Source organism: Phoenix dactylifera, unplaced genomic scaffold (genome assembly GCF_009389715.1).
Source record: "Phoenix dactylifera cultivar Barhee BC4 unplaced genomic scaffold, palm_55x_up_171113_PBpolish2nd_filt_p 000143F, whole genome shotgun sequence".
Classification (NCBI taxonomy): Eukaryota; Viridiplantae; Streptophyta; class Magnoliopsida; order Arecales; family Arecaceae; genus Phoenix; species Phoenix dactylifera.
In genome coordinates this window covers 96,030-107,884 of record NW_024067698.1, presented here as the reverse complement: position 1 = coordinate 107,884, position 11,855 = coordinate 96,030, and the positions used below count along the sequence as shown (strand labels likewise).

Sequence of the window (11,855 nt, the reverse complement as noted above, 5' to 3'; positions counted from 1 at the left end):
ATCAATATGAAAGACATTGTCATTAAGTAATAGAGCAAGAAGACCATTTTTTATAATGCCATTGCAATAGACTTTATTAGAAAAAGAAATTGAGCAACCATTGTTCTTTCCATTAATCTCAAATCCTTTCTTTAACAACAAAGGAATGGAAAATACATTTCTAATAATCTTGGGCATGTAATAACAATCTTCTAACTCCAGGAGCTTGCTCGACGGCAACTCCAATAAGTAGGTTCCAACAGCTTTAGCCTGGATGGACTCTCCTCCAGCGCCACAAAGCTCAAAGTCACCTTTCTTCAAACTTCTAATTCTCTGTAGTCCATGAAATGTCTTGCATATATGAAAACCACAACCGGTATCCAATACCCATGAATTTGAATTTGAAGAACTTAATAACAAACTAGCATGTAACATAAACATACCTTCTGATGCAACTCTTGCATCAGGCTTTACAGTTGCAAGAAAACTCTTGCAATTTCTTTTCCAGTGGCTTTTCTTGCCGCAATGAAAACAGGCACCTAATCCGAAGATTTTTCTTTCCTTTATTCCTCTTTATTTTACTACTTTTAGTAGCATCATCCCCTATTGATCCAAGATCAGGGGTTTTGAGGATGTAAGAAAGTTTCTTCTGAGTGAGAACAATTTTAAGATTTCTCAACCAGTCCACATAGTTCGGACCGGTCAACTTGTTGGCATCTAAGATGCCTCTTAGTGATAGTGAATATGCCATTAATGCAGAATTTTATTCTACATATATAAAGAACAAAACTAACATAAACAGACCAATCATGATGACATATGTACAATTAGACTAGGACTTTATCTAATTATTATTCCCACTATTTTATTGAATATCATAGCCCTCTCCTATGATAAACGAGAAAACTAAATTTTTCTTAGTAGGGTTGAGATCTTAATTCTTCATAAAAGCCTTGTGGTTACACAACAAACCCTTATGAGTTCAAAGGTAGAAAACTCTTTCCAATTGCATCTCATGCAATTCTCAACTTTATCCTGTCCTCTTAAAACACTTATAGCCTTGTGGTTGCACAACAAACTATAATGTTTTAGTTAAGTCAATCCCTTCATTTCTAAACAGTTATATTCAAATAATATTGCTCTTGTGGTTGCACAACAAAACAACATATTAAAATATGTCATAAGCATCTCTATGCACCAAGACAGTATAACATCAGTCCCCATTGCAAGTCTTGTGGTTGCACAATAAACTAGCATGGATCTTGAAATAATAATGACGAGGCATGAAGGAAGGCTATTAATAGTGTTATATCAACATTAAAATTATCCATAATATGCAATCAAACAATTGGCCAGGTAAGCAGGTAGAAGGCTCCCCTTACTCAGAGAGTAAGGTCCTAATTAGAGAACCACTTTTAGTGCTTTTCTTAGACACCAATTAGATTAATTGTTCTAGAATGGGTTAGCTCAAAGTTTTTTAACACTATGACTTAATATAATTTTTATTGAGGGCTAACTGGTCTCTAGCACATTCTTTTAATTGTAACATATATTTAACATGTCTAAAATAAACTATCATGCACAATGGCTATCTCATAGCATGTATAAATCATAAGTAATTGATTGAATTAATTAACATGTTTCAACTATCTTCATATGAAAAATTCCGTTTCATGACATTTTATTACATATCATATCATATATCAATCATACATTTCAGCAATTCACTAAGCATATGACATTACTATCTCATAGTAAATTAATAATCATACATCATGCATAATTATTTGATTGAACCAATTAAGGACGGCTCTGATACCACTAAACGGGGAGTCTCCACTCCTACATGGGTTCGGTCCTATCAAAAATAGGGTGATACCCATGTATAACTATCAGAGCACGCATCTCTATACACCTCCGGATGGAGGGCCACGCTTCGTTACACGATCACGCATGAGAGTTTCCGGAGATCGGTCACAACTCTTGGACCTTTGCTCTGATACCACTGAAGGGTTCCAATCATGTCATGATGGGCAGCGGAAGCTAGAGATTTTAAAAATTTCTTAATAAAGTCCATTGACATGAAATCCTTATAAGCCTAGATCACCTTAATAGTAACAATCAAACAATATAAATATAAATGCTGAAATAGAAGAATACTTATAACGCTAGATCCAAGTTTATAGAATCTCCACGAGGCGTCCAAGTGTCCGCCCTCCAACGGTGATCCACACGGAAACTTTTTCAAGATTTTAGCTCCAAAGATTTTTGATCCTTAATGCTGAATCCTTCCAAAGAATTTAAATTGGCTTGCTTTCTCTTCTCTCTTATTTTTTTTTCACCTTTCTAAATCACTTCTAATCTTTTTGTCCTAAAGAAGACCTCCTTGTCTTGGCTTAGGACACTCTAGAAGTAATGCTAGAAAGAGACAATGGCTTGTAAGAAAGAAGGGATAAGGGAGAGAGAATGCTATGGAGTTGGAATGGAGAATACAGTGGAATGGCTCCTTATTTATAGATGTGAAGGGATGCATCCTAGCCATCCCTTCATGCATCAAAGGGTGTGATAAGAGGATGCCAACAAGAGAGAGAGGGAGGCGTATCAAGCTTTAGAAAAAGCCGTATCTAATGATACGCTTCTTTCTCACGTCTCCCTCTTAAATCCTGATGATCCAAGGGCCCAAATGCAGGGAACCAAAGCCAATGGTCCAGATCTAGGCGCCATCTAATGGTCCAGATCAAGGCATCATCATCTAGGGTGCCATCCAATAGTCCAGAAGCAAGATGACATCACCAATGATCCAGATTTAGGCGCTGAGCAATGGTCCAGATCTTTCATCCAGGGAGCCATCTAGTGGTCCAGATTCAGGCGCTGAGCAATGGTCCAGATCTTTCATCCAGAGAGCTATCTAGTAGTCCAGATTCAGGCGCTGACCAATGGTCCAGATTATTCATTCAGGGAGCTATCCAATGGTCCAGAATAAGACGCCAACCAGTGGACCATATCCTTCATCCAGGAAGCCATCCAATGGTCCAGATGAAGGCGCCAACCAGTGGACCAGATCCTTCATCCAGGAAGCGATCAATGGTCCAGAAGTGAAGGCCCTATCAAACCTAATCCAATTGGGTTTAACCAACTTAAATGAAAAATTAAACCTAATCAAATCAGGTCTAATTAAAGCCAAATGGGTTCCAACTCTTGGCTAACCTATATTAGGTCATGATCTAATCATATTAGATCAATCTAATCTAAGAATCAAATTCGAATTTAATTTAAATCAGGAGCTAGGGTTTGCAACACCTGCTAGGATGTTTATCTTACAAACATGATCTAATCTAATTAGACCCTTGATAAGTTTTCTTGTGTGTGACCCATTGGTTTCCATACTTAGCCAGCAATAGGTGTGAGTGTGAGTTGACCCAACTTGATTAGAACTCTTCTAATCGATTTAAATCCAAACTGCGCGAACCCGAACTTAACAATTAGAATCCTTTCTAATTGGTGATCGAATTAAACTCTTTAATTCGATCAAACCTATAGGACAAGATTGACGTCTAGCAACGTGTCATGTCTACCCGAAAAATATGGAATTTGGTGGAAATACCAAAAATACCCTTCAGTGGCAAGTTACCGTGCAATTCAATCCTTTAATCAAACTGCATCCTGAATATGTATATGAGTATGAATATATGTCAAACTCAATTTCATATTCATATATTTCTCAGTCTTCTAATGATAATTCGAATAATAAAACATTAGAAACTCTTTTTAATTTTCATTGTGCTTTGCTCAAAGGCTCCCTGAATTATCATATGATTAGAATAAATAGGATGCGATCTTCTCTTACTAGAAGTAATTAATTTCTTGTTGATCTACTTATAACCTTCGTACACAATCCACCATATTCAGAAGACCTCATACACAACTTATTGTCATGAATGAGTGGAAACCAAAATATGGATTTATGTGCACAAGATACTATGGTGATTTCAGATCAAAGGATCAGTTGCACAACTCCCACTAAGAGAATCATCTTTTGACATGTAAGTAAGACTTCATAAGATTTCTCTTTGTAGGTCAATTCAGTGAACTCATTCCTCTAATGAGCACCCACATGTTTGTATTAGTGTCTCAACACAAGTGATTGTGAGATCAATCACCCTCTACATTGAGTATACATAAGATGTGCCAGTCTTTCCGGTAAACATTGATCCCCGACTCAATGTACCAATGACTGGAAATATTTAAGATTAGGATTTTAGGTCTCACTAGTATGATCTCATCATAGCCTCAAAACTATTACCCTAATCTAAGGGGTTTATCACAAATATAATCAACAACATATGATAAAACACAATGCCTTTATTCGTATTTAAATGTCATGTACATGATTTGAAAAATTAAAAGAAAATTCTTCGCAATACATATTGCGATTGGCTTATAGGGCATCTATTCTTTCAGCTACACCATCTGAACTAGCAGCACCAACTACTTTTCGTCAAGTTACAAGCTACGACGCAATTCTGGTATGCTCTTTCTGAAACTGATAATGTTTAATTCTATGGAATTTTCTATACTTGACCGAACAAGACAAATTTCAGTGATTTCAACCATATCGAATGATCTTTCGAATTAGTCACAGAAAAGAGAAGATAGGAGTCGTGAACAAGAAAGGCAAAGACCATTAAAGGAGCCCAAGTATTGGAATAGCAGGCTATAGATTTCTCTCATATAAAAGTACATACTAAATTATATTATTTTGCTTAATATAGAATAGATACTCCTAAACCTTAACTTTTATATAAAAATTTATGAAAAATAGAGACAAAGTTGTCTCTCAGGTTTTATTACTTATCCGCCCTAGTCTTGCAAATCAAGTTTTTGGATAGCCAACAAACTAGTATTTTTGTAAATTGAACTTGTGCTTTGCTGCAGCATCACTCTTTAAATAAACACATCTGATAAAATTTCAGGATTTGTCATCAATTTCTCTATTTTGAATAAGTGTAAAAATTAGCAAACATTATCAATAGAAAAAAAAGAACAAAAGAAAGCATTACAGAAAGTAGGAAACAAGCTTCCATTTTATACTAATAATGATTCATTCTTTTCTAAATACCATTACAACCATTAAGGACATAATCAATATTTTTATTGATTTTCCATCATGACAAGTGAATTGTACCGATGGATTATTATAGATCCAAATTGATCCTCACACTTTTGTCTTCAAAGCAATGACAAAAACAGGAAGCTTGGTCTTCTCCTCCAAGAGGTGCCTTGCAACATTCTTTGCATATCTTGAGAATAAATCATCAAGTATCTGCTCCCCAAAGCTACGTGCAATCATGGGTTCTATCAGTGCTCTTATAGACTTTGCCACATTTTCTCCGCTTATAACATTGTCGTATATGCGATCATCACTAGAGTCATCAAATGGATCCCAGTTCGACTTGAATATTTCTACTCGATCGAGATCAAAAAATCCTACACTTTGTATCACTGCCCTCACCTCCTCCATAGAAGGTGTGTAAAAAGGCAAATTGAAGGCATCCACCTTTTTCTTTTGCAAGATACCCTGTATTCAATAATCAACACATTTCAAAGAATCGGTTGTTAATATATGCAGCAAATTAAATAGCATTTTAACAATAAAAACATAAAAGATATTGTGGATCTCTTTTTAGCCCCCGATGGGAATGTCCCCTTAACCAAACGAACTCAAAGTATTGGATTAGAAATCATCTTTCTATATCAATTCTTTTATCTTTCTATCCCTCTCAACTCTCTTTCCATTGGCCTTCTTGTTAAATGCTTTCTTCCAAGAGAGATATCACAAAGATATGAATGAAGTCCGGCACCCAAAACACAGGTATAGTACCATAAGTTTATAAAAGAGGAGAACATACCTCTAGGACCATAGCATTGAGTGCCTCAGCCAGTAGTCCCCAAAGCTGGCTCAGTTCTCCACCTGGTGCATATTTGTTAGTCCTTCCTAAAAACGATAGGACCATTCGTCCTCCGAAACCAAGTTCTTGGAAACGAGACTTGAGAAATGTCGTGAAGTCTCTGCGGTATTGCTCTTGATATGATTCCACCACAGTAGGTGGACTTGTCTCTGATATGTAAATGTTCTTGTTTAATGGAACACCAGTTTTACTCTCAACTCCTGGAGGAACCTAGAGTTTCAAAATTAAAATCAGTATCCTGAAATATTAAATGACATATGGTTGCAAAAATAAGAAATGTCTCTGTATTGTACCATTCGAAATCAAGTGATGCCGCTTGGTTTGGAGCAACATATACCAATTTGGCTTATATGTCAAATCGAACATTATTATTGCATGTTGCCATACTAGTAGGGTATAGCATGATCAATATGGGACGGCACAAAAGTCTGTCCGATCATATGATACATCTCATTAGAAGCCAAGAGGTGACACTTCTTATGATAGGTATTTACCATTTTACTACTATCTTGGATTGAATATGGAACTTCTTTTATGAAGATTTTCTCGTCAATGAGTATGGCTAGGGTATCAATAGAGGCCGATAACCTACTAACCTCACCTAAAATCAACACAAAATATTGGGTTTTGATATGAAAAGCAAACCGGTGGGTTTGGATTCTGAGTTTAGACCCAGAATTTTTTTGGCTCAGGTATTTGATTAGGTAGGTCTATACCCAAAAACATGAATTCGATTGGATTAAAATATTCATATATGTATACACACACACACACATATATATATATATATACACATTCATGTATATATATCTGTGCATCTATAATTTGTTTAATTGTAAAAGAAAAAATCAAGGAGAGAAGCGAGATCATAATTAATCGTGTTCCACCAAATTGTTATCCATGTCATTTGTTATTCTCCATTTTATAGTATATTTTTATTATTTAATACTTATATTGATCTCCATTATTTTAGAATCTTTTCCATTCTTCACGTCTTTTAGTCGCATGGATGCTTAGGTAACAAAAGAGTTGAAAAAGTTCCTTCTTTTAGCTATAATTTTAATATTTTTATATATTCATGTTTCACAACTCATAAGGTAGCATTTTGGGATTTAAAAAATTAAAACATAGTAAAATTGCTTGTTGAACATCCAATTTCTACCCAAAATCAAATTTAATACATGACCTTTTTGAGATCCAATACTGATTATGGATATAAAGTATTAATTAGGTTTGAGTTTATATATAGTAAATCTAACCTAAACTCAACCCATTGACACCCACGGTATATGTAATTTGTTTCTGGAAAGAATCTCATTTTACATTTTTTTAATTTAAAAGATATATTTTCTCTTAGTTTTACCGGTTTACAGATTTTTTTAGTTATAAAAAATATTTTATTATTATTACTATTCGTTTAGAAGGAAGGAGGGAGATGTTAGGTGTGACGGTGTCCCCCACCTTAATATATTCAGAAATATAATGTACAGTGGTCAGAGCTTGTGTTACAAAAGTCCAGTGGTGCATTTAAGGATCTTAGACCCAAAAAAGCCCTATGAAAAAAACATCAAAGAGGAGATTAGGAGGTTTGGCTGGATGCTTGTTTGTACAAGGTAAGAGGTATAAGTATGAGAACTCATGCGGACATGCATTTAGTCCCATATTGACTCCTCCCTTGGTAAATTTTGATAATATATAGGACTAAGAAATCTAAATTATCTTTTGGGCTAGCTTTTTAGGTAAGATCCTCGATCGTTACAAGTAGTTTCGGATCAAACCTGATCATGACCTATGTCAATTAAAGAAAACCGCAATAATAGAATCATAAAAGGGATTGATTACAGATTGATCATGATATTTATGATTATATCTAGATTCTTAGCCTGATGAAAAGTGTCAGTGCCGACATATTTAATTAGTCCTACACCGACTTGCTTAGGATAGAAATTAAGTACTTATTTATCCAAAAACTCAAATAATATTTTCAACATAAATGATATACCGGTGGGTGCCGCATCATATGCTAGACCTGCCAATCCCAAAATGAATGTCATCATTGCTCAACGAAGGCACATGGTTCTTACAGTCATGCATCAGGGCTCGGAGTCCCCGACGCTTTGTCAGGTGGTGGTTCGAGCGAGCTGTACCGCCTACCAAATCTGGTTGGCCAAGAACGCTCGTACATTCGGCGAACGATATATGTCGCCAAGATTTGTGGTCGAGAGTGCCCGCTGTCAGGCGGCAGAGTTGTGTCACATCACCCTCGCTGGAGCGACCTTGATAGCTCGGGACATCTGGAGCTCCCACTCTGCTTCGATCGGCAGCATCCCGCATGGTGTTTTTCATCTGGGAGCCCCCATCCCCGAGCTTCTTCCAGGTCAACTTTGATGGGTCAATCCTAGATGGTGGCACTAGGGGAGGCGCGGGTTTCGTTATTCGGGACCCGTCTGCCAGGGTCGTGGCTGCTGAGGGTAGTCAGCTATTTGACACCTCGGTGCCGAGTGCGGAGCTGAGAGCTGCTTGGGCGGGCCTTTGCCACGCCCGGTATGTGTTATAGGCCAGGTCTGTCATCCTAGAGGGTGATTCTGTTAAAGTTATCAGTTGGATCCAGGGGGGTCCTAGGGGTGACGGTACAGACCATCCCTTGCTCCGGGATATTTGGGCTGTGGTGAGGGATGGATGGGCCTTTCAGGCCAAGCATATTTACCGTGAAGCCAATGATGCGGCGGATTGGGTGGCTGCGTATGTAGCTAGTCATTCCGGAGGCACTTTGTGGACAGGAGATGGGAAGCTGCTTTTGGCACTCCGAGGTATCCTATTTTTTGACTTTATTGGGGATATCCGTACCCGTCAAGTATGATCCACCCGTATTAGCAAAAAAAAAAAAAAGGCACATGGTTTAGCGGGTTCCATGTGATATAATACATCGGCGGCTTCGGATTTTATCTTTGGTGTGAAAAAGTGATTCACCTTTTTTTTCACAATATGCACTGTTGGATCACACAACAGCCGCTACAAGAATCGTGCAAACAGATGGAAGAGAGTTTGGAGTGCTTCGAGAAGTATACGATGCATGATCCAACACTTTGATGTCGTGAAAAAAATATTAATCATTCTTCCATACCAAAGAGACAGCCGGAGCCGTGGGTTGCCGTGTGACACTGGGATCTGCTGAATCAGAAATCATGTGATTTATGAATAGCCAATTGATTAACAAACGGGTATACAAGGAGTACTATATGATTTACCGGAAAAATAGAGTATTATATGCAGATTTATCAAAAAAAGAAAAATAAAAATAGAGAGCATCACATGCAAGTATAGAAAAAGAAGGAAAGATGCAAACCCGAGAGAGCCACATGAGACAGAAGGAAGAGTGGAAGAAATGAACGCTTCGAGAGGGGAACAGCCTCCCATAGAAAGAGCCAGGCACTCCCGCAACATAGAACGGTAGAATCCGCTCTCGCTTCTCTTCCTTTAATTTCTCCTCGTATCCTTCCAAAGACTGAAAAATACTGTTGAAGTCATTCCCCGGGAGATCGTTCAAGAAGAACATGATCTCCGGCGGGGGCCGTCCCAGCCGTCGGCTCTGATCGTCCACGATATCGATGGCCTCGAGAACCACATGAAATGCGTTAGGACCAGAAGAGCAACCCAAGTCAGCCACCACCATGCTCTCAGGCAGGGCGGTCTTATAGACCTCTCTCAAGGCCTCCTCCACCATGGGCTTTGCTTCAAATATTGCCTTCTCCTGGGAAAATTCACAAGCAGAAGGTTAGAAATGGACTTGATGCAATGTAAACCTTGGGACAGAATGAGGAGGCTAAGGAAGATCGATGACTGACTTGAACCCTGGAGTTGGTGGCGTAGCTGGTCTCTCCAGCACCTCCTACCATGTGAAGAACTTGCTCTACCTTCATCCCCATTCCTTCTAATTAATTACCTCCTCTCTGAACTTGCTCTCTACGCTAGTTCTTGCGGTTTGCTGCGGTCGCTCTCAGCCATGAGGGCCTATTTGTAGCTGGACGTACCTGTTCCGCGTGCGAAGTAAACGTCGTGAATCTCATTTATATATTCTATGTACGTCTTATAGTGTTCATTACATGGAAGTCATTTTTAATCCCTGAATTTTATACATATATTTTATGACAACTTTATTTTTTGGGATACAGGAGGACAGTTTATTGATTTTATTACTAAAAGCAGCTGATCCAGTCGATTGGCATTCATTCCTCCAAGTTAGAGGTCTCGCTCTAGCAAACACGTGAATTGTGCTGGAATATATATTTGTACCAACAAATAAAGTATATATATATATATATATATAAAGAGAATTGCTATAAAAATATGAACATGTGTTCCCTATATCAATCATGTTACAAAAGAGCCTCTTCATTAAATTGGATGCCTTCCCTTCTACAACTTTGTGGTAGGTTAATGGTATCATATACATAATTGAATGTGCCTCCACCGGCATCTTATTTGGACTTCTCCTTCCGTTGGGTGAGGTCGGTGTCATAATTCGTGAAAATAATGATATTCTAACTCATGGGAAGACGTCGCACGTTTTAGCCATGCTGGACGAGCTTCATGCTGAATGTTTTAGCCATGCTTCAAGAAACTTTCTTGAAGAGGTCGCCTTAAATTAAGCTCATCGTGATGGGACCTGACGAGGAAATACGTCCGCGAGCTAGTACGGGACCCCACCTCTAAGATAGGTGTCCTATTTGGAACCTGGCATGCTCGTAATCTGAGCCCAGACCTACCCCACCCGTGAGTCGTGTGGGAGAACTGGGCCGGTGAGGAACTTCTTAAATGTTTCCACAAGTAACGCTTCCATCCTTTCTATGGAATGATTAATCACACTTCCCACCCCTACCACAAAAGGCTCAAAATTAGGCTATCAGTAAGTCAAAAGCCAATTCATGCAACTATCTAATCAAGAATATATTTTTTGGCCCTTTCCCTAAAAAATATTTCTTGTCTTGAGAAGAGTTGTTGCTCAGTAGAGAAGATTTCCCATTTTCGTGTTTTTTTTTGTCTAGTATAAAATTCATATGAAAAGGTGAGGTCCCGTATTTGAATGATCATGTTATGTCTTTTCTTCCCTATTAATCTATCATCTAAAATTCTTTTTTCAGCTTCTCCAAATGTACACCGATTCAACTAAGAAATTATACCTTACACAAGATGCACCACGTCAGTGGTGCACTAAGACGATCAGGTTTCTTGCTCACATGAGCCCCATTCACCTGGTCTCGGATTGTTTCTGTACTGCAAGGGAATAATTTCTCCATTCGGCATCTAGTAGAATTCATGACCTATGATTAAATAAAAACCTTTACTACGACAAGTTATAACATAAAATATTATTTAGAAACTCATAAGGTAGATTTTTCGAGTTCTCTCCTTTGCTTTAAGTGCTGCCATCTGTCCGAGTTCTGCATTATATGCACAGCTCCTATTTAGCAAATTAAATTAAGTATCCTAATCAATTTTTCCATTACTTAGATAGAGAAATTAATGAGTGCACAAACTAAGAAATAAAGTGCATTAATTTGATAGGAAAACATTTATTAATGCTTCTTGTATGTAAATACAGTCGTCCATGTTTTTGCATCGTATGCATTGGATGTGCTCAGCCCTAGTTTGATATAATTGTTTCAACTTGATCCACAACCCATATCTCAAACACTGCTATCTCTTCAATGTCGTCAACTTGAACAAAATTTAACCTTTCCCTTAAATTTTAGTTAAGAAGAAAAGAAAATTCTAAGCAAAACTAGCATCATACTTCAATTGAATCGCCAAGCAAGCTCTTCGTGCTACAACCCAACCAGCAGTAAAATTGGTAGCAGAAGGGATAGGTCCTGCCGTTAGGACTTCAGAACTTAAATACCAGGAGGC

General features: G+C 37.8%; 1 protein-coding gene across 1 annotated transcript; it reads right to left on the bottom strand.

Moving 5' to 3' along the window:
- Nucleotides 1-5,081: 5,081 nt before the first annotated feature.
- LOC120104921 (anthranilate O-methyltransferase 2-like) lies at nt 5,082-9,874 on the bottom strand. The gene is made up of 4 exons (XM_039116830.1): nt 9,794-9,874; nt 9,295-9,699; nt 5,889-6,158; nt 5,082-5,557 (listed from the first exon to the last, which is right to left on the bottom strand). The coding sequence occupies exons 1-4, from the start codon at nt 9,872-9,874 to the stop codon at nt 5,195-5,197; spliced, it is 1,119 nt and encodes a 372-aa protein (XP_038972758.1). The 3' UTR covers nt 5,082-5,194.
- Between the last annotated feature and the right edge of the window lie 1,981 nt (nt 9,875-11,855).